Below are 26,443 nucleotides of genomic sequence, written 5' to 3'. Positions count from 1 at the left end.
TCAAAAACAAATAATTTAATATATTATGTATAATATATATACACAGGTTAACTTAACAAGGCTTTGTACAACTGTTACAAAATTGGTCCACGCACAATCACCCACGTACATATAGTACATGCACAAGGGCACAGATAGACAAAGGGACAGACCGAGTCTAGGTATGATGAAGACGAACGTGGAGTCTGGTCGGAGGACAGTGGTTGGCAGTAGTACAGTTTGGTTCGCCTCCGTTTTGTTTTTTTCAGACTCAGCTTTACAAAACTATGGTTCAAATGCATCAGGATAGGAAAGAAACGAAATATCGAAAATGGAAAAAAAGAAATAAAAATAATAACACTCAGGTAAGACTTGAGGGTTTTGGATTTAAGGAAGTTATTTTGAGAGGACAGAGGTGTGTCCAAACCACACCCGCTTCCAACTGCTCCCATGACAATACTATCTTTGTAATACTGATATTGTATCAACCAGAGCGTCTCTGATCCACTAAGTGCTAAGGTTCCTTTTTATTTTACCATGATCCAATTGGTAAAAATGAATTTTGGCATGACTTGAAATAGCTGCCTTAGACACTTTGCTCCCCCTGTGATGGAGGGCTGAAGAAACAGGCATGCTAGAGTATCATCAAAAATCTGGGCCTTCCCCTCCGACACACACGCACACACACACACACAAGGAAGTACAATGGACTTGTGTTAAATACGTAGGGTTTGCATATTTATGATATGTCAAGGACCCCATGCGGTTTGATATTCTTTTGTCCAAGGAAGCTTTGGCATTATGCCCAACGCGAGCCACGTTGTCCAGAGAGAAAGTGAGTGTATTTTGCCCTGATGGATCACTAACGTTCCCTGCTGATCCACACTAGGCTTTGGAAGAGCTTGTAAAGGGCCGAAGAAGTAAACGATATGTGGCTTTGCCTCTGCACAACGGTACTGTGCTGTACTCAGGCTGGCACAGTGTGGTTTTTCCACTGTTTTGTCCACAGCTTGGCTCGGTCCAGGTATGCCAGAAGTGCGCCGATGAGGCACCCAAACATATCTGATATTCACCCATCATGGGAAATACTGATACTGCACTATTCCAATTGTAGGCCCAGTATGGGTACAGCACAGTAACTATGCAATGAAAGAACTCGAATAGCCGATGACTCTTAACATTTGTTAAAGTCTTTGCTGGTGAGGATTAGCTACAACAGCAGCAGCTTGGCTCTGTAGGAGAATCTCAAATGTATAATATGGCTTCCTCTCATTTTTTTTTCTTTACTTCCTATTGTTTAGCATCATTCATCACCACTTAATTTACAATTGAAGGGTTTCATTCCAAAACACTGAATATCCACTTCTGAAAATAAATGTTACCTGATGTTCATTGCTCAATGTACAGTAAAAGAACATGAATAACTACATCCTCTACAATGTTATTTTGTAAGTAAAGGGCTCAAGATAATGAATAACTGTTGAATAATAATATTCAATAGTGCAGTTTACTTTCATGCAAGCTATCTTTTGTCCAGAGTGAGTGTCACATTTTTCAAATGGTGGTTATCTCATTTTGGAATGAAACTCTACAACTGCACACACAGTCAATCAATGAATTCATTTACTACGGTCACTTCTCCGACATCAATACCAATAAAGAGACGAGGAGGACTCTTTAGACAACTGAGATCCCCACGTTACATGGCCACGGCCCTGGAGACAGACATTGGGCTTCGAGACCAGTGACGTTGGTGATCCAGTGTTTGTGAGTAAAGGGCAAGTGCTTTGTACTGCATCAGGAGAACACCGGTCAAGTTTAAACCACCACCGTGTGACGACGCCAGGCTCTCCTCTTGTCCCGCGGGTCCAGGGCCGACCTCCTCAGGACGACGGCGGGAGGGCCGAGGGAGGGGTCCGTCCATCCCGAGGAAGAGGGGGGGAGAGGAGGCGCCTCCTGGGCGAAGCGGGCCAGCGGATCTATCCGCGATCTCTGCTGAATCGATACGGGACCTACGATGGATCCCTGTGGAACTCCGATGTGTCCGTAATGACTCGGCGCTCCCTCTATGACTCTGATCACCTCCACCCTCTCTCCTCTCCACCCTCTGACTCGGTCCTCGCTCTTGCCCAGTTCCAGATCCAGATTCATGGACACGGCCCTCGTCCTGCCGCCCCTGGTCTTCCTGTAGCGGACCGGCACCGGCTGGTTCCACTCGGGCTGCTGGGTCCCGTGGAGGCCGGAGGTCTGGTAGACGTTGGGAGGCCTGGCGGGGGAGAGCCAGGAAGGGATGACGGGGCGAGCTTTGGCCAGATTGTTAGGCCTCAGGTGCGGAGGAGGACCGGTCACGAGCGGGGGTCTCGGGTAGGTGCCGTGGATCTTAGCCGGGAGCTGATGGTGCGAGTAGAGGAAGCTGCTGGGACGGGGCTGGGGTGCAGCTCTAGGGGAGGCCCTCCTCTCACCTGGCCTGTGTTCCCGTTCCAAACTCTTCCCCTTACCGCCTCTTTCCTTCCCCGCTCCCTTCTCCACCTCGTCTCCTCCGGCAGGGGGCGCTTTTCCCTCTGTGGTCTCTCTAGCCTCCGTCCCTTTTCCCTTTTCGGCCCGTTTCTCTCGTCCGGGAAGGGCGCGTTCTTTCTCGACGACTTCCTCCTCGCCTTCCTCCTTCTCCTCTTCCTCTCCTGCTCCTCCTCCTCCTCCTCCCCCGTAGTTGCTGGCTTTAACCGGCTCGTGCTCGGAGTCCTCGTCGGCGCTGCTGCCCGGCGAGTGGGTGCTGGGGCATTTTTTACGTTTCCGGGTCACGGCGGAGATGATCGACTTGGGGAGGAAGTCCCTGGCGTTCAGGTCCTTCTTGGGGCCTGAAGAAAGCTGAAACACAAGGTCCAAGTCAGTGTCGGGTTATGTCAGAACAGTAAAGTCAAAGATAAATCAATAAGGATCTCCCGCCACAATGTTCGGTAACTGTTTGAGACGATTGCAGTTAAATGCCTCAGTTACATCTTTGGTCTTTGGTGCCTCTTTTGAAACTGTTCCTGCTGACCACCATACACTCTCTCTGACCAAATCAAAGCAAAACAATGGTTCTGTATCAAACAGGCTCCTGATTGGCTTCTCTATACAAAGCGGTAGTGTCTAAACTTCTGTTTCCCTAAAGTAGGAGGTACAAAATATCACTGTGTTGGAGCTGGTGCTTACCTTTGATTTAAGCGAATCGCTGGTGGTGGAATCTGTTAGAAAGAGGAACAACAGAGGTGGGGAAGTTGGTTAGGATCATGTTATCCTTGGACAAAGGTAGTAGTGTTAAGAGTAGTATATAGGGGAAATGTCTGGCTTATCACGGCACACACTATTGGTATTGGAACCATTCAGGAGAACACCGGCCATAATCACAGAATTTGTTTCTAAGGGCCAACTAATAACTGCAGTTTTGGCCTTTTTGTTTTTATTACTTTTTTATTAATATCTGCATTGTCATTGTGCGTTTTATGTGTTAGATGGGCGCAAAACAGAAAAAAAGCAATATGTAAAATTGGCATAGCTCTAATGCATAAAATTTAGATCTACTATATTTATTTTTTAAGTAGTGGATGTCAATAGCAGATCATTGAAGTTGTAGTACTTTATAAACAAAACAGATTTTGCAAAAATAGCTAGTGTTCTCCTTTAAATTAACATAGAGAAGACGGCACAAGGGTGGAAAACCAAGACTGACAGCCAGAAAACGAATGAGTGAATAAATCCAAGTGCAACAGAAACACACACACACACACAAGGAGGTAGACCTGGTCCTACCGAAGAGGTTGATCCACTGTCTCAGCTAGGGAAAAGGGGTGCAGAAAGAGAATCCGGAAAGAGAAATTGAGAAAAAGTGGGAAACATCATGAGTATCCACAGGCAGAAATGTAATAGCTGGAGAAAAAGTACCGGAAATGCCAAGAGAAAAAGGGCAAAGACTTCATGCTGACTCTGACAGAGTTACTGCATCTATACCTTCTTTATCTCCTAAGGACTATGAAATCAAACACTTTTTATCATTTCCATTTTCAGTGTCCATATTGTTCATTTGCTTACTGATTGACTGCTGGCTAATACACAGCTGACTTTGCATGTGTAGATATACGGGGGTGGGAGCACTTATAACTAGCTTGACCTGATGAAGATCGAGGATCGAAACGTTGTCTAACAAAGGTGTATGAATGGAGTTCAAGAAAAAAATCAATAAAAAGGAGAGCAAAGTCCATATCCACAAGGCCGTGACAGTAGATGGAACAAATGTGACACCTGAAGGATCATGTAAAATGGAGAAGTGCTCAGTGAGGAAATAAGAACCAGGTAGAAACGTTTTCTGGCAATCTGCGAGATTCTTGTTTTCTTTATTTCGTCTCCATCTTTAGTGCTCAGCGCTCGTTGCTGTGGTGTTTCTGCACTGCACTTCCCAGAGATCACCTGTCAATCAAACAGTGCGTCCAGACTTTTTCCTTGGATTTTCTGTTGATGCAGTTTGAGTTTATCTTTTCTTTGTCTGTTCAGCCATGGTGGCTATCACTGCTCATGCTAACTACCCTGTTCTTCTATTTTTTCCTGAGGAAGAGCTACCAGACACCGGGTGTTTAGAACAGCAAATGGAAAAGATTCCATGAGGTTGAATCAGTGTTACATCAATCGGCGTTAGAGAGTAGCAAAACAGACATGTATTTATATGACACTGTCACAGAGTATTACATCAACCGGTGCCACCCAGCCTTCCCGCCTCACCTGATGCCTCTCCTGGCATGCCCGGCCTGCCGATGTTGGACAGCAGGTGGTCGATGTTTGGCACAGGCTGCATGTCCCGCTTATCCTCCGGGGCCTACAAACACAAACACAAAATGAAAGCACAAGGGAGTACACATGAGTAAAAACAATTCCTGTCAGCTGGGTATTCTCTGACAATTTTTTTTTTTTTTTTTTACCATGCTGTTTGCACTGAGACAGAGCCTCTGTTGTGGCAGCGCATTTCCAACATACCTTCTCTTCCTTATCAAGCTCTCCATCGCCAAAGAACCAGTCACACTGTTGAAGTAACAAAACAGCATTACTATATATAGATGGTTTAAAGGGTATAAGGTCCAGGGTCCCACCAGACATTACACTGTCATGCCACAAATTTGTGATAACGAAATCACAATCTCTCTTATTATGTTCTCTGTGATAAAACGTTTATTTCTTGTAACATGCATTTGGTGGTCCTATATAGCATAATGGTTCTTACATGCAGGATAAGCGTCTCCACTATCTTGTAGCGGTCGGGCATGTGGGTGACCATGTCGGTCATGTTGTCTTCCGACGTCCTCACCAGAGTGGGGCCGAACACCAGAGCCAGGTTTCTCGGCTCCATCTGGAGAACAGTGATTCTGTTTTGTCATGTTTGAACAGTGCTTCCCAAACTCCCCTCCCAAACAGATCCATACCAGAATAGACTAGTTTTTAGCTGTTGAAAGTTTATCTACTTTAGCAGCCACTTTGGCAGGTGTCCAACAATGATTTGAAGGTTCTAATCTATTGTAAAAATCTAGCTGGCTGGTAAATTAGTAGACGTAGATGGTGATTTTGATATGTATCTGTGGCTGACGGACACAAAAGTTGGCTTCCTACCCTGACTTTTAGAGATTAGATTTAGATTTAGCTATTGTAGTTAAGGGGATAAGAATGGAGAGCTTTGCCATTATTCTTGTGTTAACTTCTACTAAATGTCAATCTAAAATGATAATAATAACATTCATCATCATCATCTCTATATTTGTACAGCTATTTTCTTAAGAAAGGCACTAAGTGATGTATAATAAAACTATATGAATAATCAGCTATAATAAAGGGAAAATTTTCACTTTTGCCTCCAGCTTGTTAGGCTGACTGAGAAAAATAATGTACCTCCAACAAACAAATTAACAAAGCTACTACAGTATAACTAGAGCAAAAACAAGTTATCAGTTAAATGCAACTATATCAAAATTAGTTTTCAGTTGCCTCTTCAAAGAAGACACAGAATTTGCTAATTACGAATTGCGGGTTTAGAGGTCCTAGTTACAAAATGCTGGATCATCTTTTGTCTTTAATCTAAATTGAAATCCACTGAACTTACCTTGTTCTTTTCGGCGTTATCGGCCACCTTCTTGAGGTGGCCCACCAGGAACTTGAGGGTGTGGTGATAGTGATCCGGGAGGTCATGGATCTGGAAGAAGCAGAAGGAGAAGATGAAGAGGAAGAAATAGAGAGATAGCATTTACCAATACAACGAATCTGACGCAGCTGTCTCGGAGTTGTCATTGGGTTTATAAAGGACTATAAATGTGGATGTTTCATGGAATTAGACCTCCAGAGTGATCAACGTTACATGTTTCCCAATGATCACCTACACTACACTGACACACACCCACTCAATAATTTTTCTATACCTTAGGAAAGAGGTAGTGATGAAGCACACGTCCTGGGAGACTAGATGAGGGGTTTTATTCTGAAATGGTATATATTCAATTTTGAAACAAACCTGAAACACAGGTGCAGAAATTCACTAAACCCTACGCAACCCTACGTCTCTGCTCTAATATCAATTGCCACCAAAACACCAAACCCATTTATATTGACTAAGTGGAGCAATGACTGATGACTGACAAGATATTATTATTCAGTCAGTGTGATAAATTATTAGATGTAGGTCACCAAGCAATCAGCTTAGAGGGAACGTTGGCTGTGATGCTCTCTGATGTGATTTCTTTTTAGACATGGCTTCCAAATAGAATTCTGGCAATATTGCTTGACAGGAACAAATTTAGACTACACATACTCAACTGACACTATGTCTAAAATACTACTGTTTTGTCAGTAAAGGGCCCCAAGACCACTAATATCTTCAATAATTTTCAATAGTAAGTTTTACTTTCATACCATGAAATAGTGGATTACTATCCTAGAATCAAATGAAGTGAAATTCTAACAAATCACCCCCATTCATCACTCTTCTGTCCTTACACATACCAGTTTCTTCATGGTCTTCAGCCGGTCTCCTGCATCTTCTATCCGGTTGGCGTCGATGAAATCATTGTATTTGTCTGTAGATAGAGAGGGTGTACAAGTGACTACACACAAAGGACTGTACTACAAAAACATTGAAAATGAAAACAGTGAATTGACAGCGTTGACTACAGCAATTTCCACATCAGAAGAGGCTGTGATTTTCTCTTGGAGGGAAAGCCTCCTGAGCAAAGTGTAAAATCTCTAGCTGACAAGTTGAATGTTGGAGAAAATAAAAATGTGATTGAACCCACCATCAGTAAACAGCGGCTCAGGCAGTTTTCGGAAGAAAGATTTGAGCAGGCTGCTGATCACGTTCAGGTCCTGCCATCTCTGTGGAGTGAAAAGTGGCAGTGAGTTAGTATTTCTGGTGGTAGTATTGTGTTTAGTGAAGAGTTTCAACACCTTATCTTGAAACCTGTGAGCATTCTTGTTACAGGACGGTCTCTATAACGACCGAGCTGCCCTACACACCTCCTCGGCGGTGTTGATGTCCATGCCCTTGTTGAGATGCTCCTGCAGGTTGGACACCATGGCGTTGTTCCCCGGGACCCGGTAGATGCCGGTGTACTCCAGACCGGACCCCTCCACCAGACCGCAGCACATCTCCACGATCAGCGGGACAAACTGAAGAGGGAGAGGGAGGGAGTGACGGATGGACAGAGAAGAGAGAGGAAAGAAGGGAGACGTATGGAAGCAGGAGGGAGGGACGTATGGTGGGAGGGGAGGGAGGTAGATAGATGCAAATTATAATGGAACAAGGGCAACCATATGATTTCTCCACTCCATACAAAATAAAACAAAAAAGAATTGAAAGCTACTGCTGAGTGAGTACATTTTGAGTTCTATTCCATCGTAGTTCATAATTCCATATCTCTAAAATATAGAGGAGCGAGTATGTAATTAGTGTTACTACTTGACTTTGTATTCTTTAAATATAATTTCTTTAATTTTGTTAGAGTAGGTGGTAATTTTTGGGCTCATTATAAAACGCTGAAGGCCTACTTTGTGGTTGAGAGCGGGCTGACAGTCCTCCAGTCGGACACCAAAAGCCTTCGGGCTCCCTGTCTTCTTGGCCTTCTTCATGATGTTGATGCCCCACAGCGCCTTGTTGTCATCTGGGCACACAAACACACACACACACACACACACACACGGAAACAATGACTTGCCAAGAATATAATAATAGGGACGCAGAACAACGCCTGGACCTCAACAGCATCACGCATCGAGCCCAGAATGTTATTTTGGTCTGGAAAAGCCTCTGAAACAGCCTTCGGATCATCATGAGACACTAAAACTCTCCATTGAAACCCATACAAATTCTTCCGATCTAACCCTAAGCCGTGCTCCTTGTACCCACCGGTTTTGGAGGCTCGGTTCATGGAGGTGTTGTCGGTCTTTGCCAGGAGGAAGGGCGGCATCATGCGGTGGGCTCTGGGAGAGGCGTCTGGCTTGTTGCCCGTTGGACTGTACAAAGTGAAGGGAACGGAGTCAGCCAAAACACAAAATGAAAGAAGTGAGAAAGGGGTTTTCAAGGAACTCAAATAAGAGACCCAAGAACTCTGCATTCATTCTGACAAGATTAAAGCTTTCAGACTCCTAATTATGCAAAGATGAAGTTAAAAGTTGTGATCAAGCGAATACGTTTTGCTAAATACAATCCTGACTGACCTTTGTTTCCTGTAGTCATTCAGCTTCTTGTTGATGAGAGCTTGCCTTGAGAAACCAAGCTCCTAGAACAAATGGGAGGTACAAATTAGACTGTGTTTGTGTGTGTGTGTGTGTGTGAGTTAGAGAGTACAGGTACTAGGTACAGACAACTAACCTCGTTGTCGGTCTTGCTGTTTTCCCTGATGACCCTGATCCAGGCCAGCATGTCGTCCCTGTCCTCGGCCTGTAGCAGGTATTCACAGAAGTCCTGGGTGGTCAGCCTCAGGGTGTGCTTCCGCTTGGTTTCGCTGTAGGCGATGTCGATCAGGCAGCCGCGGATGCTGATCGGGGGATGCTCGTCCTGGCCGGTCCCGGCGCCCGCTCCGTGAAGGACGGCCTCTCGCTTGTCCTTGTAGAGGAAGAGCGAATGGGAGCGGAGCACCGAGAAGACGCGCTTCCACGGCCGCATGCCGCCGCCGACTTTCTGCGATGATGGAGAGACGGAGAGAAATAGGTAAATAAGCTTTAATAGGAATAGAAAAATAACTTGTGACCAGGAGGCCGTTGGTTTGAATCCCTGGATCGGCAGGGAAAATGTTGGGAAATTGAATGAGTAACGCTCTTCCCACCCACAACAACCACTGTATATTTGACCATATGTTTGTATATGTGTGTAATATCAGAATAGCTTATGTTACAGTCTGTCTTACCTTTCCCTTCTCTGTGAGGATCTGTTTATAGTGCAGCCAGCCCTCCCTGCGAACATCGCTGAAGGTGATGGTTCCCAGTTCGGAGGTGGAGTGGCGCTTGGACCTGGCCTCCTCCTGGGCTCGCAGGCTCTCCAGAGACTAAAACACAATTAAGAGAAATTATGGATGCACAATGGCCACTACTTGCTGGGTTAGTGGTAAATGAACGAAATGGATATATAGAGAGTAAGTATTGTCAAAATCAATGTTATGAGGACTCACCCCATCAGTAAAAAAGCTCTTGACCCTTTTTGGTAGTCTCCTGTGGAACGGAGAGTGCACAAGTTACAAAAGCATCATGTCTTGAGAAGACAGTATTTTGCAGAATTGAGGGAGGCATTCAGTCAGTTTCTGTCTAGAGAAGGGAAATACTCACACACTGCATAATAGCCAACACAGAGACCAAAAAACATTAAAATCACATTAAAATAACAATAAATAAATAGGATATCTTCTACATTGCCAGTCTGTGTGTTCATGCCTAAATCCACATTTGACTGAAATCGGCTTTTCAATGATATTGGGGATGTTTTGAGGCGTAAACCATTTGCTGTGGGTGTGGCCAGTGGTGAGCTGGTTGTTGCTATGAAAGTGAGGCTAGCAGCCACAGAACAGAGAATTCATAGCAACAATAACCATGGCCAACTTAAGGAGGAGGATGGGACTAGCAAACACTTCACTGACTAAAGTCTAAATAAGTTGCATATTGTAGTTTTAATAGGCCACAGCGACAAAAATGTGAATAGACAGACACATTCCGATTTCATGATGATGGTCAGTGATGGATGATGCACCTTTATTTTTGATGTGTGTATTCATCAGTCATTTATTCCTCTCAGAAAACTTGGCATATTTCTGTGTTGGTTGTTACACTGTGTGCGTGTATTTCACTTTCCCACACTGGTTTATTGGTAACAGGCACAGCCCTTTCTGTCCAAGGACAATGAAAAATCACTACAATAGAATAAATTCTAACTTTCTAACTTTGAATTCACTCATAAGGCTTGAAGCTACACAGAGAAATAAAGGTTTCTTCAAGGGTTCTTTGGTTAGGGTAGAGATTCTATAGGGTTCTTTACCGCACCAAAAGGTTCTGCTATTGTACAAACCTAAAGAACCATTTTCTGGTACTATATAGAACCATTTTTGTTAAGAGTGCGGTCACTGAGGTCCAAACTTACGAGAAGACGCGGCCTTCTTCCCTGAAGGTGTTCAGACCCTCGTCACATGACTTGGATCGCTCGGTGGTTATGGCCAGCAGGTAGGAAGACCGACGACCTTTGATACTGCCTGAAGAAACAAACGCAAAGTCAGGAAGAAAAAGAGAGGTGAAGGAGAGATAAAGACGTGGAGGGTAAAAAAGAAAAATAAGAACAAACGATGTGTGCTAGTGAAATGCGACACGGCCAGAATGTGAGTGAATGTGAATAACATACATAAGTGAGTTTTGTCACACCATGAGTAATAAAAATGAAAGAAGACATCAGCAGGGAGAGGAATTATGGGGTTAAACATATATTAAAGGAATACCTTAACATTTGGAATTTTAGTTGGCAGTTAGTACAATTTTAGTAGGCTAGTGGTGTCCCTTTGTTATCGATGACTGCTAAGAATACTAACATGGTGCCTTCAAGGACAAACATAGAAACCCTAACCCCAAATCCCAAAAAATGATACATTGATGATGATGCATTTTGGAAAAGAAATCTTCAATTGTAAATGTCACTGTACTCCTTTAAGATGAGTTTGAGGCTAGGGTTAGACAAATATATTGGTTTACCAATATATTAGACTGATATTGGAGTGATATTGGTGCTGGTCTTATATAGACCAGTACCGATATGGTCATATATCGGTCTAACCCTATTTGAGGCCTGTGGGGATTCAGAGTGGGTAAGTGAGACTCACTGCAGTCCTGAGAACGAAGTCGGACAAAGGGGGAGGTGGAGGACAGGGTGGGGGAGACAGAAGTGGAAGTGAGGGCGGCCATATTGGAGGGCTGGGAACTGGAGGTGGACACCACAGAGCAGGCTGGTACATGGCGGGCCTGTAGGTCAGTACTAGGGCTGATGGGCTCATCTGCAGGGTCACCGGCACAGGTGAGCGACCAAGGGTGAGAGATGAGGGGTTAAACATCGACAAGACAGGGGAAGAGTTTCTCCGCCAGCTGGGGTTTTAGTTCTACAAACATTTGTTGGAGGCAGAGCTGCTCATAATCTCATCGGCTTCCTCATTATTATTATTTTGGATTATTTCTGCCTCCAGAGCAGCTTTTCCTCAGAGAAATGTTTGTAGAAATAAAACTCCAATCTCCAATAGTCAAGTTACAGTACATACAAACACTGGACAACATAGAAAGGTACAGTGACAGCCTAACATCCACACTAACAGTCATAGATACATATACATCAACAAAATATTAAACATGTATGGAAGAACTGAATGCACTGTAGGTACAATCACTTAGTTATGAGGACATGCAGGTATACACATACACACAAAAAGGATAGAAACAGTCTTAGTACACTACAAAATCACACAAATTAAGTGAAGGAGGAGAGAGCTCTGTAGCAACACATAATATGCCATAAAACTTGTTAATGTAATACATTTCCAGATACTGTAATACCATCTTCAGTCTAATATTGTAAACATTTTTAAAAGTTTCACCTCTTGTAACATAATAATGTATTACAATATCATGTTTTCTTACATTTTTGATCCATTTAAAGGGAAATTTTCAGTCATTACATTATCTGGCAGTTGTTATATTATCAGTTGCTACAAGCTCTCCAGAGAAGGGCACTGACCTATGAAGGGAATAGAGGACAGGGAGTCATGTGTGTGCTGCGCCAGGCTACCATTGGCCCTGCGGCTGAGGCTGGGACCCCCAGAGACAGGGGAGGGGGTTCCAGGCGAAGGCGTTAAACCGGGGGGTTCGGGTGACTCCACGGTCGCGGCGTAGTGGGGGTGCCGAAGAGCTTGGATGGGAGTCCGGCGGCCTGAGGGCGGCTTCTGCCTCAAGACCACTTCTTGATTTAGGGGCAGAGGGGAGATCGCCTCCCTCTCCTCCCCTAGCCTGGCTCTGTCCTCGTCTGACGTGGGCAGGGCTGGGGTGGACTGGGGCCGGGGCGCCGTCCCCCCCTCGCTGTCCGCGGGGCTGCTTCTGCTGCTTGAGCTCCAGTTGAAGTGGGGGCCGCTGTAGCTGGGCTCTCTGAAGGAGTGGGCCTGCTGGAGGAGGTGGCCGGCCTTGCGGCAGAAAGAGGGGCTGTAGCTTTTGTAGCCCACCAGCTCTTCCTCTTTGACTCTCCTGGTTTGGGGTTCGGCTACCTGCTGACCGGCCTGCCTGCCGCTCGGAGGCACTGCGGAGGGGGTCGTGATGGGGGATGTCACTGTGGTTTGGTGTTGCTGCCCTCCTGAGGCTTTCTGGTCTTTTTGCTCGCTGCCTTTCGTTGTTTGGGATCCTTGCGAAGTCCAAGTGTTTTCGAAGCGCGGCGAGACCAGTGCGGAGGCTTGCGCCAGAGTTTCCACCGAGCGCCCGTAGCTGTGCTCGTACTCGGCGTAGGCTGCCAGCAGGCTCTCTGAGCACGACCTGCTACCTGGTCCCGACACGCCGCCCCAGCCCCCCAGCCAATAGGAGTCATGGGAGGCAGTGGCCGCCTGGTGGTGGAACAGGAGGGTTTCTCGTTTGCGTTGCTCGGCGGAGGGCGCGGAGGCGACCGTGGGTCCGGGGCCGAGCGCCAAGCCCAGCCCCAGCTCCGCTAAACGGTCCTGAGATATGCTGCGGTGGCGGGGGGACATGCGCTCGGCCGCCTCCGCCTGGCTGTAGTACCAGTCCGACAGCGCCTGGTGGCAGAGGGCGTCGGAGTGGGTGCGGGACGAGGCCGGCAGGCTGCTCTTCCGCGGCGGAGGCAGAGTCGCCGAGGCGATGGCGGCGTTGTGGTTGGCAAAGTGAAAGTCCAGCGCGCTGAGGGCCGAGGAGGAGCGGCCGCGGTGTCGCCCCGACGCGCCGAAATGGCCGCCGGTATCCTCGGGACCCCCGGACCAGCCGGAGGCGGGAGTAGCGGCGGCGGCGGGGCGGTTGTCCAGCGGGGAGGTGGCGGGGCCGGGTCGGCAGTGCCAGTTGTCCACGGGGCTGTGGTGGTTGTGGCTGGGCTGGGGGGCAGAGGAGCTGGGCTTGGAGGAAGGGTAACATAGGGGGGGCGGCTCGGGGAGGATCCGGGCCCCTCCTGTATATGGCTCATTGCCTCGCAGGTAGGCATCCTGGGAGTACGCCTAAGGACAGGAGGGGAGATGTCACAATGTAAAAAACAGCAGAGAGAGGGATATGGAAAGATGAAGGGATGAATAGATAGAGGTCAGAGCGAGGCAGATGCAGCATGCAGCAATATTTCTTTCTTTTTTCCAGCTAGAAAAAGGAAATAAATGCACCCAACAACAAACCAACATCCCTGTGTTGGTTGTTATACAGTGTGCTAGTATTTCCTTCCAAGTTTTTCTTTATACCCACTTCTTATATTCCCATTGGTAAAAGTGGTCCTTTCTGCCCTTGTACAACTCCAAATGTTTGAAGTTTAAACCTAAATAGGTGGCTAGATCAATTAGGATTACTGTAATAGGAAAGATGCCCATACCTTGCTAGTACCTAACTAAACAGCCTAGCCAAACATTGTAGTTTAAGACAATAACAATGTGGAAAGAAGTAAAGGAGAGAAAAAGAAGAAAGCTAATACTCACACTTACCAACTGCAACACATCCTCGTCTTTGGGCATAATGGAGAGTTCGAGAATGTTTTCACTACAGAAAGAGATCAGAGAAAATTAGGAAAATCATTGACAGCCAGGTTAGACGCTCTATAGGTTATAGATCATATTAAAACTTCTAAGTAATTGTAAGTCTCCCACCTGTTTTGGATGAGTGCGATCACCTGAGAGTAGGTTTTCCCCAGGATGCTCTCCCCATTCACCTTCACCAGCCTGTCCCCTGGAGTACACACACACATTCGGAGGGAGTGTGAGGGGTGTTGCGTGTGTGTGTATTTGTGTGCGTATTTGTGTGCGTGTGATGACCCAGGCTCTGCCAACTTCCTATATTTCCCATTCACTTCCCTTTCAATTACACCGGTATAGACTCCATTTCTACTTCTATACAAATGGTGTGACATCCATATCAGTTTATCATAAAGGCGTGTGTGTGTGTGTGTGTGTGTGTCCTACCTGTACACAGTCCAGCTTGCTGGGCGGGGCCATTGTCCCTGACACTCTTCACAAAGATGGTGTCCATTGGCTCCAAACGAGATCGCTGACAACCTGCTTAAAAAACACGTGCACACATACAGACACACACACACAATTATGATTCAACTATTAACTGTGAACTGAGTGAATCTAAACATTTCCTGTATTGAAAATATACGGTAAGCAAAACCCAACAAAGTCAAGGCACCTAACATACATCCTGGGCATTCATTCATTATAAAATAGAACAGAATAGATTAAATATTTCCTTTTCCCAGACACAGAGACAAATACGCAGCAGTTTACAACAAACTGTCCACACAGTGCTGAGTCATTACATAAATCACCCAACAGTCCTCTGATTATTTCATAAATCATACATCGGTTTAATCTGCAGCCACAGAAATCACAACATTTGAAGGACGTAATTAGATTAAACCAAATTGTTTTGTTTTGATTTGTGGAAGCTGGTCATGTTGGCCCACAGGCAGGATGGTGTATTTTGTGTGGGGAGTGGGTGGCTATCATAGAAATACAAACCACAACACACACATGCCAGCTTGGAAATGGCTGCTTAAGAAACCCCCGCTAGATGACAACATTCATAAACAGTGTGTGACTAACAACTTGGCTTACAACATAAAACACCCACCTTTTCCAGTTGCATTTCCATTCTCTTCATCCTATGAGAGAGACAAAGAGCAGTCATTAGAGAGTAGAGGACGACCACAGGGTGGCGCTGGTCAGCTCAATGTGGACTCTCTCTCTCTCTCTCTCTCTCACACACACACACACACACACGCACACACACATTTCAACCCCACCCTCCACTCCCAGGCCAAGTTCGAGTGGCCCCAGCTGACTGGGCAGTTTGGCTTGTTGCTGAGAGACGTGCTGTTGGCTTGGCTACCTGACTGGCTCATTTACTGACTGACTGTCTGTCTGACTGACTGCCTGATTTATTGACCAAGTTCAAGTTCAAGTTTGTTTATTTATATAGCCATTCATCACAAGCATGTCTCCAAGGACTTTACAGAGAATGAGCCTAGCTAGATCTAACTGACCAACAATCATGACTGACTAACTGACTGACAGACTGACTAACTAACTGACTGACTGATTTACTTACTGACTGACTAACTGTTTTACTGACTGACTGACTGACGAACTCACTGACCAATTGACTAACTATGTCTGAATAACTCACTGTCTAACTAAATGTCTAACTAAATAACTGACTGATTAACTTAATAACTGATTGATTGACTCTGACTATCTGTCTTACTGTCTGTCTGTCTGACTGGCTGACTGGCTGGCTGGCTGGCTGGGCCTAGCTGGGGGCTTTGATGCTTCGCTGAGTTAGCTCATTCCTGACCTGGCCAGACAAAGAGCTTTAGCCACACAGACTACAGATCTGCTGCTGCACAGCACCAGCTTCTCTCCAGGCTGGAAGGACATAAACATGGAAAACTACAACACCCAGAGGTCTGTGTGGCTGTGGGAAAATGATGCAGAGGAAACTCTCCCACAACTTGGCGGTTAAACGCACTTAATCTACTTGGAAGTGTTCACATGGTTCACGTGGTCAAACTCTTTGGAAGTCGTCACAACACCATGATTGAAGTTTTCTGTAGACTCAAGCAAAGTTACTCCTGATCAGCCTCATTTTGTGTTTTTTTAAATCAATATCTCATTCCCTACACTTTATTACATCTATTCCCTTGTTGTTGATGCCAGAACACAGGAAGTATTGGGATCTATTGCCAAACCCGAATTCTCAAGTAGTATTTACCATTTGAATACATAGCTGTTATGGCACAGCTTTATCACTCTTAATTTGAAATTTGGTCTACGCAAAAAGGATATTTCACATATACCTCTTCCAAGGTTTTAAATAGGTCCCATTCAGACTTAAAATGTAAACAAAGGCGAATGAATTGCAGCAAAATTTTATAGCTCTTCGGGCTATGAATGAAGCGGAGTGTGTACAGGCTCCACTGTCATTATTTTTACCAGCCAAATCGTTTTTATTTATTTATTTATTTTTTAAAATAGAAGTGCTGTGAAAGCCTCTGAGAAAAAAAAATCTTAAATAGATGTTAAACCGGTCAACAACATGTAATTAGTTAAGCCTGGGAATAGAGGTGGCAAGACATAAAAAATAAAAACCAAAACCTCTAAATTAAAGTTAGAGTTTAGGCATTTTCTGACTCTGAAAGATGAAATGGTCCTCTAATTGGCTCCTGCATGTTAGTGAGAAAAGATCACCAAAAAACTATTCCCAAACTGATATCAAATCCTAATACCTAGTTAATTTTATAGCAAAATCTCTCATCCAATCCTTGTCGTTTTGGGGTTCAAAAAGGTGACACAGTCCTTTAAATTGGTCTTGGTTCTCTCTTGACCTCATGACCCTGACATGTGGTGCAGGTTTAACCCCTTAGTTAGAAGAGGTCAGTTTAGCAGATTAGCTCTAGCCAATACATGAGATTAGTCTACAGAGCTAACCACTCCAGCATCTATTACAAGACCATGTGTTGTCTATGTCTATAAGATCTGTATTGTTCTGACTGTGGCATCTGAACCCTTCACTGTGACCAGACTGCCCATGTGTGCCTCTATAATGTGTATTTGATTTCAACTGTAAGAAATGTGGTAGAAACAAAGTGGATCTCTGTGTACGTCATGTATTGTGTACGTTTAATATATTGCTAATATAAATAGTTTATAGTTTGCATATTTGTTTCTTCATATTCTCATATTTTGTCACCTGTTATATATCGCATATATCTTTATATATTTTTTAATTTTTTTATACAGTATATTTTCATATTGTACATATATTCACCATCTCAGTATGTTTTGTACACCCTTCCACTTCATATATTTCACATTCACATTTCTTCTTAATACATTTTAATGTTGAAATTGTTGATTGTCTATTTGTAATACCCCTCCTTTGCTCCATTCTTATTCATATTTTTTTTTCTTTTGTGGTATGCTATTACTATTTGCTGCTTCTACGACCCAGTTTCCCCATAGGGATGTAAGTGTCATGGCCAAGTACAGCCTCAATGTTAACACCTTAGCACTCAGTTCTGCTTTTTTTTTGTCTGACCGTTCACATTCACTTTAAAAAGTGGCCCACATCCGATATCAGTTTGAACAGACCTCCATCCTGAAATGAAAAAAAGACGTCACATCTGAACAGTCTGTCATGGAAGTCACTGAAATTACAGTCCATGCTCTAGTCCTAACCAAGATTTGTTGTGGAGCCCAGATGAGACTCCATCAGCCCTCTAGCCCTCTAGGACAATGCGTTCTACAAATAGAGATTCTAGCCATGGTTGATTCAGTTTTTTCAGTTATTCAGTTTCTTGAAAGATCTGAGTTAGTGTTCTGCTGATTCTTGCCTGAAGGAGTAGTAGGCTAATCTCCTTGTCAGGGTGGGTGTTTTCTGCCAGGATGCCGCTAGCGAGCATGTATGTGCTAAAAACAAACTAGCAGGCTAGAGGAAGACATTGCTAGAGCGACAGAGAATGAGAGTCTATGGAGCCAAAGCATGGAGAGCCAGTGATGCTTTCGGTTCAATCGGCTATAAAAACAAAACTATTTTTTCCCCCCTCACATGTGACACCGATCTGATGTTTTCTAATCAGTGTGAACAGCAAGATGCGTCATGGAGTCACATTTTTTCAATTCCAATCCGGACCACATATTTGATTAAAAAAAATCTGATCCCGAGCCATGCAGACTACATGTGACTTGTATTTGAACGCTCACATTGGAATTTGTCAGTGTCAGCAAACACATCATTCACCTGAGACAACTGTCATAATTGTGGCAGCTTTGCTGAGCCAGCGTTAGCATGGAGGACAACGAGACACAACAATGGAAAGAAAGCTAAATTGATTGCTATTTGGGGAGACACCTCACAGAGCACATACTGTAACCAAAATGTGTTTGAAACAATTTTGAGTGAAAAGAATATTAAAAACTAGCCCACACAGAGAGCAAGAGAAACATAGGTACAAAAACAGATGTGGCATCTTTTGTTATTGTTACTCTGTGTCTTTTCAACCTCGCTGTCAGTTCATATTGGTATCAGATATGGCTTACATCCAAGAATAGATATGAACAGCCATCCAAAAAAAAAATCAGATATGAACAGCATTTCAGAATTGAGCATGAAAGCCTGCGGTGTGAACGCCTTAGACTAAGGTATGGTGAGTGCCGCACGTTACACCAAACTGACACCCGCGCCTTAAGCTCGGTTCCAGCTGGGATATCGAAGTTTCACGTCCGCAACAGAAGAGGTTCAAGCCCGGTTACCTTGAGGCTGTGGAGGGAGGACTCTGGCGGGTAGACGATGAAGTGTCGCAGCGTGAAGCCGAATCCCTGCGAGTTCTTCTGGAGGAGAATGGTCCGCGGGCCGTGCCACGACAGGCCCTCCACCTCGCCCGACGACAGCGGCCGCCGCCTGTTCTCGTTGGTCGCCACCATGCCATCTCGCCGCCCTTTAGCCTATCAGGGAGAAAAGACGGGGAGAGGGAGGGTTTTGGGATTAATAGAAGCTAGCAGTAGAAGAATGACATTGGCTGTTACAGTGGTTGTTACAGTGCCAGTGTGTAAAACTAATGAATGAACAGACAAATACCACAAAAAGTGTGTGTGTGTGTTCCATTCACAGAGGACTCAACCCAAACCCAACCTGGGCACAATTCCACCAATGCCTGGAATTTCTCAGCAGCTTCCTCTCTCTACAGAGGAAACTCTATTTTCACTAACAACCTCACCCGTAATCACATTTATTACCTCCAGCCAACAATGGCAGAGTTAAAAATATATACTGCCTATTAATAACGGTCATGGAACAACAGGAACTTATTAGGCCTCATAAACACACACCTGGAAAATCATATGAACAATAGACGGTCAGGGGAGCGCACATCAAGAGAGCATACACACACACACACACACACTCACACACACACACACATCTTCACAAAGAGTACGACAAAAAAACATCCATTCATCTTTTTGTAACAGGCGAGCCAAGAGCCAAGAGCCAAGCCTGCAGCTCAGATATTGACAAACTCACAATGGATCTTCCCAGCACAGTTCAAACCAAAGTCAAAGACAAAAATGATATAATACATTTTCTCCATTGGAAAGAACCAACATCCCTCTATATTTAAAGATTAGGTTGACTTGCTTTGATTTCTGACATGATTCATGCGGCTCTTAATATAGCTGTGATATGATGGATATGATGCAGTTTGATTGATTACATATTTATTGCAGAATTGATCAATACTACATTGGATGTCTATGGGAAGCCCTTAACCTGAATTGATTCTAATGTACACAAGTATTCATAAATAAGTTTTTATGATTTCAATGGAGTGTTCCATAGTGAAAATACTGTTCAGAGGCTTTTCCACCCTGATGAGAATACAGTTTTGGGGATAACACTGAATATTTGGGATTTTTTTGGTTAAAATATCTGTATCAGCCTCCATACCCATATTGGTCATTGTTTTATCCGATATCCAGTAACCTACTAGTGTTACTGGTAGAAGCCGCCTCTGACAGTTCATTTGTTTCTCAAGAGAAGTACTTCCCATCTCATTGGACTAAGTAGAAATAGATGAATGGCTACCATGGGGGCGGGGGTGATAACACTCTGCACACACACACACACACACACACACACACACACATATATACAAACGCTCCATCATCCTCCTCCATCACTTTCTCAGATCGAAACACACACATGAAAATACAGACATACACACTACCAGACACATAGATACACACACACACACACTCGAACCCAGCCAGTTGGTGACCTTACGACAACAACAGGAAGTGTGTTTCTTGAGACAGGAAGTGGATGGCCGAGCCCGTCGTAGGCGGCGGTTCGGGGAAACCTTCGCCTCTAAGAATAGTTCCAGCGCCGGGGAGGAGACACACACTTTCCAGTGAGGAAGCCAATCAGTTCAGCTTATGTTATGCACATAGTATTGCCATTATACTGTATGTGCTTCAAACAAAAAACAACAAATTGGCTTATTTGGTGAGTTCTAACACAGCGATCCCCCCCGCATATTGCAATAATGACTAGCAGGAGTCAAGTGAATATTTCATTGATTTGAAAAGGTGACAAGATGAATGAGACGGCCTTGCTCTTTGCAGGGTATCTGCAGGTATCAGACAGTCAAACTTCAGATTTTTTTAAGACCTTAAGACCAATTTAAAAACTAAAATAAAGAAGCAAACAACTGGCAAAAACAGCCTATTTCCGATTGAACATACTACAGCTAACAAAAGTCCTGAAACTATGATTGAGCAGAATAAGAAAAAAAAGACACCATGAAATTAAATGTTTAGCGAAATGATGTCCAACATGTTTGTCATATTGTATTAACCCTGTTTCGTAGTCAACATGCATAATGAGACCAAATGAAACTACACTCATTTGTCTCACTTTCCAACTCTGCCTCCACTAAATATCACTGAATGTAAAGAATCTGTCAATACCGCTGATAGAAAATAAACCTGCAAAATAAACGAATTAAGACCTCTAATTACTGTTTAAGACATTTTAAGGCCTTTAAGTTGGATGATTTAAGACTTTTTCAGTGTTAGATGATGTTCTTGGAGATGCTGGGATGACTGTAGCAGCCGTGACTCTCAACCAAAGACTAAACAAAGACTGGATGTTGTGCTAATTCTCTTGAGGATATTATCCTAGGCATGGCTTCAGGAGCAGAATGGAAATAGCCTCAGAGGATTCCTACCCACTGACATTTCTGTGCGTGTGTGTGTGATGGGATGTGGGTGTGTGAGAGAGTCGTGCTCACACATACATACAGCAAAGCCCCAAACCCTGGAGTCATCATATCATTTGGTGTGTTTTCCCCGTCATCTTCCATTTTCTGCACCTGACATTTCACACATAAGCGTATGTAAACACAAACACTGAGGTGAGATATGCTTACCCCTCTCTCTCTCTCTCTCTATCTCTCACACATACACACCTGACTCGCCCACCCACTCTTATTACTAGTGCGAAATGCCAAGAATGCCAGTGTGTGTTTTACTCAATGCCGTGATTTCTGCCAGCTCTCTCCATGACACAGCTCTGTCCCCATTGCCCCGCCAGGAGATTCAATGCAAGCCAATGCAAATCTTGTTTCAACAATCAAGTGACATTATCCTCATCCTAGTAGGTGGTGTCCCTTATTTCAATGTAGTATCGCTTGGTTTAAAATTCCAACACAACTGAAACTGCATTGAAAATTGATTGAAGAAAATTATGATTAAATGAACAGATGAAATGACATTTTTTCAGTGCATGTCATCGCTCCACAATGCACGTTGTGATTTGTTTTCAGAAGAATATGCTGCGTCATAATTTGGTCCATGCTTAGGGGGCTTGGTAGAGTCATTCATCTAATTGGACACTAAAAACATGTCCGTATTAACAAGTCATTTAGTCTCATATTCAGTATTCAAATGTGCTAATTGGGTGAGATAACCCCACTTGTTTCCAATGCAGTTTCACTTGTTTCAATATGTCAAAACATTGTAGAATAAGAAAATGACATTGCATTGGAAACAAGTGGCATTATATCATCCCATTGGCGTACTTCTTCACTTTTGTTTAAAAAAAAAAAGATTTTAAGTTTTACTTTACTGACTTGTTTAGATATATATTTTTGGCAGTGGAGCATTTTGGATCATCTCATATTTGCTTGCATGGATTTATTATTTGAATGTTACATGTTTATTGTTATGTGCTGGTGATTTGTGTGTGTTTTATTCAATGTATTTAGACGCTTTGGCAGCACTGCTCATCCAACATTCATGCCAATAAAGCAGAAAGAATTGAACTGAACTGCACGAAAGAAAGAGAGACAGAGAGAGACAGAGGATGAGAGAGTGACACAATGCAAAAAGACACACACGCGCCCGGCACACACAGATCGCATAATGCAAACTGACAGATACTTTGTATAATAATACACACACACACACATACACACACACACAAACACACACACACATTACGCATAGAAACTGGATTACTAAGACACTCCCACTAGCGTACAAACATATAGTGTGTGTTGCAAACAGCATGACCCTTGCTGCATACTTGAACAGATGACGCTAATGTGCGCCACACACACCCACGCATGCACACGCAGAGATATATATATACACATCGATTTCATATAAATCTACATAAATCTATGTGCGTGGTCAAGTCTCATCTCCCTTCCCCTCTGCTAGTCAACAGGCCCCCTCAGCACTGCATTACATAACACCTTCAGGAGGCACAGAGACACAGCAAAACATAGCAACACACACACACACACACACACAAGAATGAATCAAACACCATGTGTTGAATCTCCCTCCAAACCGCAGCTAATGAAACACCAGTAATGGCCTCCTTGTTCAAAAGTCTGAGATTTCTGATCTAGAGCAGCAAATTGCTTGTATGTTAAAAAAAATTAAACTTTTCAAAACTTAAGAAAATTTCCTGTTTTCACATGGTCTTGAATGTGTTTTTAAAATTATGCAATGTATTTTGAATGGGTACCATGGCCCCTTGGGTTACGAATGGATCAGGTGAACCTTTAATTCACAGGTAAGTAATAATATGAAAAATCGCAAAAGCTAGAGTCACAAGGCTTCACTGTGAAAGCAGAAAATGCTTCAAAACAGTAAAATGAGCCACACAGCTAGGAATAACGGCTGACTCATTGTGAATGTGTGGGACGCCTCCATCCTGCCACACGCGAGGCACGGGTTTAATAATAAAACCAGCAGTCCACGTGGTGGGAAAGGAGAGGGAGTGTCCTTCCCCATCACCTGCACTGATCAGCGCCGACAGGAAAGGTTAAAGCAAGATGGCGGAAGAAGCATCCCAGAGGAATTACACCTGTCCACAGTCATCAGATCAGTCAGAGGACGAGAGACGATGGGAGAGGAAGATCATCCAGACTGACGACAGCCATGGCTGTTTTTAGAGCTGCAGTCAATCTACTATGCACAAGGACGCACCAATACCGATATCCAACACTGCTGCTGGATATTGGGCCGATACCATGAGAAAACATGACTTTATTACAAGCTGAGGTCATTTACAAGCTTCCCCCAAGCTTCTGTTATTCAGAAAAAACTTAATTGGCCCATCAGCATTGAGTATTCAACAAAGCTGTATAATAAGTAATATTAATGTTTCCCTGCAGAGGTTGTGCCTTGCTCTGTCCATTAATGCAAGACCACAGCATCTGTCAAATATGCCAAACATTTCAAGTTCCTTACATTGACAGCCAGCCAGCCACTTTGTTTGTTTCACTGTTATATTTACATATTTAACACATACCGAATCTGAGTGGCAACAGTGAACATAAAGAAAGCAGTAAGGGCATCAACTGTATAAGCCATACCTATAGCTTAAGTAAAAATATGATCTTGTTGATCATTATAATGGAGAGCAAAGTCCAAGAAAACATCCTCAGAAATCTATCCATATCTCACACGAGCATTTAGGACCAATGTACCAGTCAGAAATTACTGGTGTTGTGGTGGCAAATGATCTTAGATGGGTTCCTTCCTGACCACAGCTACTTAAAAACAGTATGTACCACCTGCAATAAAAAAAAAATGTCTTTGCATGTTTAATTTTTTCATCTAATTGTTCAACATGTTTTTTTTTTGTAAATAAATTCTTCTTTTAAAGGCAGTAATGTATCCCAGAGTTTCCCCTACCACTGAATAAGTGGGGTGTGTCACACCATAACTGCTAACCTTAAAAGAATTTAATTAGTCTGGATTTCAGTGGAATGAATTTTAGTGTCCCATCATGGTCTAAATGCTGCTTTAGAGGCTTTTCAACTATCATAAGGGCAAAATTCTGGGGTGGAACACTGAATACTTGAAAATCAAAGTGGTCAAATTTAACGATAGAGAATATTAGTACAAAATATCAGAAATTGGGGGCTACAATCCATAAAATACAGGTATCGCATCAGCCCTCGAAGACCCATATTGGTATAACCCTCTACTTAATACATTCCCCTCTTACCCAGGACAGACGATGGCGCTGTATGACCCTCCGGGAGCCCCGTCTTCTGGGCGACGCGATGGGGGTCGGCCGGGGCGAGGCGCAGGGCGACACGCCCCGTAACACCGCGAGCCAGATACAGCGAGGCTCTGCGTCGCTACAGTCCACCCCTACCGAACACTGGAAACGCCACTCGTGGCCCGACGGGGCCGGCGCGACGCCCGACACCCTCAGCATAGCGCGCGCACACTCGTACACACATGTACGTGCAGTCGGCACACGTGCGCTCACACACACACACACACCGAGGGTCACGAGGCTGCGGACCCAGCGACCAAGATGTTCGGTCACCTACGCACGATCTCTGCTTGAGGCATGGCGGTCGAGAGTCGAAGGGCGATGGCCGCAATCCGTGGTAAATCAACGCTAAACACACTTCCACGAGGTAAATCACGCTATTCACGCTTCACCATCACCGTAACGGATCCGGAACGCCAAGTCTAGACGTGTGAATTTGTAATCCGTGAGTCGGACTCGGCTTGAGGTTCTGGTTTTTCATGGTCCACGTTGGGTATCATCCTCTGGGCAGCTCTTCTGATCTCCTCTCTCTCTCTTGGGTCACCGGACAGATTCAGGATCAGCGTTCGGTAGGCCTCAAAGGCAGAGGATCATGCCACGCTGATCCCGATACAGTCCGAAGCCGAAAGGATGTGTCCACTTTTCGATTGGGCTAGACTTCATTTAGTAAATCTAGTCTTGTTTTCTACCCTGGTGATTTGAGCTAGTCCTCATCTTTGCCCTATCAGGGTTTGACTTATTCCTTGACGATCAAATTCAAGACAAACGTATATCATCAAATCAATCATTGGACAAATCTTGACCTCTTCTTGCCTTCTCTCACCTTCGGTTCAGTCCAATTCACAGGTTTAGTTTTGGAATCTGACTTCAATAACCTCCTTGCATTTGGAATGTGAGTCAAATCTGAATCGTTCCGCTCCTGCGTGCGACGTTAGAAACGGTATCAGTCCCACGATAACTACAGCGTGAGCCGATAGCATTCGCCCTCTGAAATTTCAACTAGTCCTCTTCGTGGCTTTAAGAATAGAACCATCTCTGTGTCAGAAACCACGCTCGTTTCATTGAAGTGGCACTTCGTTTGCTGCTGCCTTGCGGGTTTGGCTTAAATTTAGAGCTTGCCCCTAAATTTAGGAACAGAATCCATCCCGGACCAGTTGAAATCTGTTGCTAGACCGGTCGAAATCCATCCTCGACCAGTTGAAATACGTCCCAGAACAGTTTCAATTCGTCCCAGACCAGTTGAAATGCGTCCCCGGACCAGTTGAACTGAGCTGGTAGTTTGTTGTTGGATCAGATTCAGTGTTTAGCATTGGAAACAATCCCACGCCGCTGCTAAGAGATCCAGTGCGTCCCTCTCCATGCTGGCACTACAGTGCAGTATTGGCTGTGGCTGACTGTCTTTATTGCTGTCTAAGTATAGTGCTCTGTTCTCTCAGCCCAGGCATGCCTCTCTCTCTCTCTCTCTCTCTCTCTCTCTTTCATTCCCTCTCTCTGCCTCCTGTTTTCTCTCTCTCTCTCTCTCTCCCTTGGGTCTATTTGCTGACATCCCCGCACTCTCTCTCTCTTTTTCTCTCTCTGTGTCACATTCCTCCCATCCCTTTGCTACCCAGTCCAG

At 44.3% G+C, this 26,443-nt stretch overlaps 1 protein-coding gene across 1 annotated transcript; it reads right to left on the bottom strand.

Annotated features, from left to right (window-relative positions):
- Positions 1 to 28: 28 nt before the first annotated feature.
- On the bottom strand, positions 29 to 24,987 carry LOC139665456 (rho GTPase-activating protein 23-like). The gene is made up of 24 exons (XM_071544467.1): positions 24,772 to 24,987; positions 18,999 to 19,190; positions 15,319 to 15,349; positions 14,646 to 14,741; positions 14,334 to 14,412; positions 14,166 to 14,226; positions 12,239 to 13,703; positions 11,337 to 11,507; positions 10,610 to 10,718; positions 9,651 to 9,690; positions 9,390 to 9,527; positions 8,855 to 9,163; positions 8,701 to 8,762; positions 8,390 to 8,496; positions 8,032 to 8,144; positions 7,501 to 7,653; positions 7,281 to 7,359; positions 6,991 to 7,064; positions 6,098 to 6,187; positions 5,228 to 5,353; positions 4,984 to 5,028; positions 4,732 to 4,825; positions 3,172 to 3,203; positions 29 to 2,844 (listed from the first exon to the last, which is right to left on the bottom strand). The coding sequence occupies exons 1-24, from the start codon at positions 24,985 to 24,987 to the stop codon at positions 1,798 to 1,800; spliced, it is 4,929 nt and encodes a 1,642-aa protein (XP_071400568.1). The 3' UTR covers positions 29 to 1,797.
- Positions 24,988 to 26,443: the final 1,456 nt, after the last annotated feature.

This window comes from Centroberyx affinis, unplaced genomic scaffold (genome assembly GCF_046629955.1).
Source record: "Centroberyx affinis isolate AG114_WGS23_722 - 3 ecotype Tasmania unplaced genomic scaffold, CSIRO-AGI_Caff_v1 ptg004591l_1, whole genome shotgun sequence".
Lineage (NCBI taxonomy): Eukaryota > Metazoa > Chordata > Actinopteri > Beryciformes > Berycidae > Centroberyx > Centroberyx affinis.
Note: the sequence above shows the minus strand (reverse complement) of the source record. Positions and strands in the feature narration are given on the sequence as shown.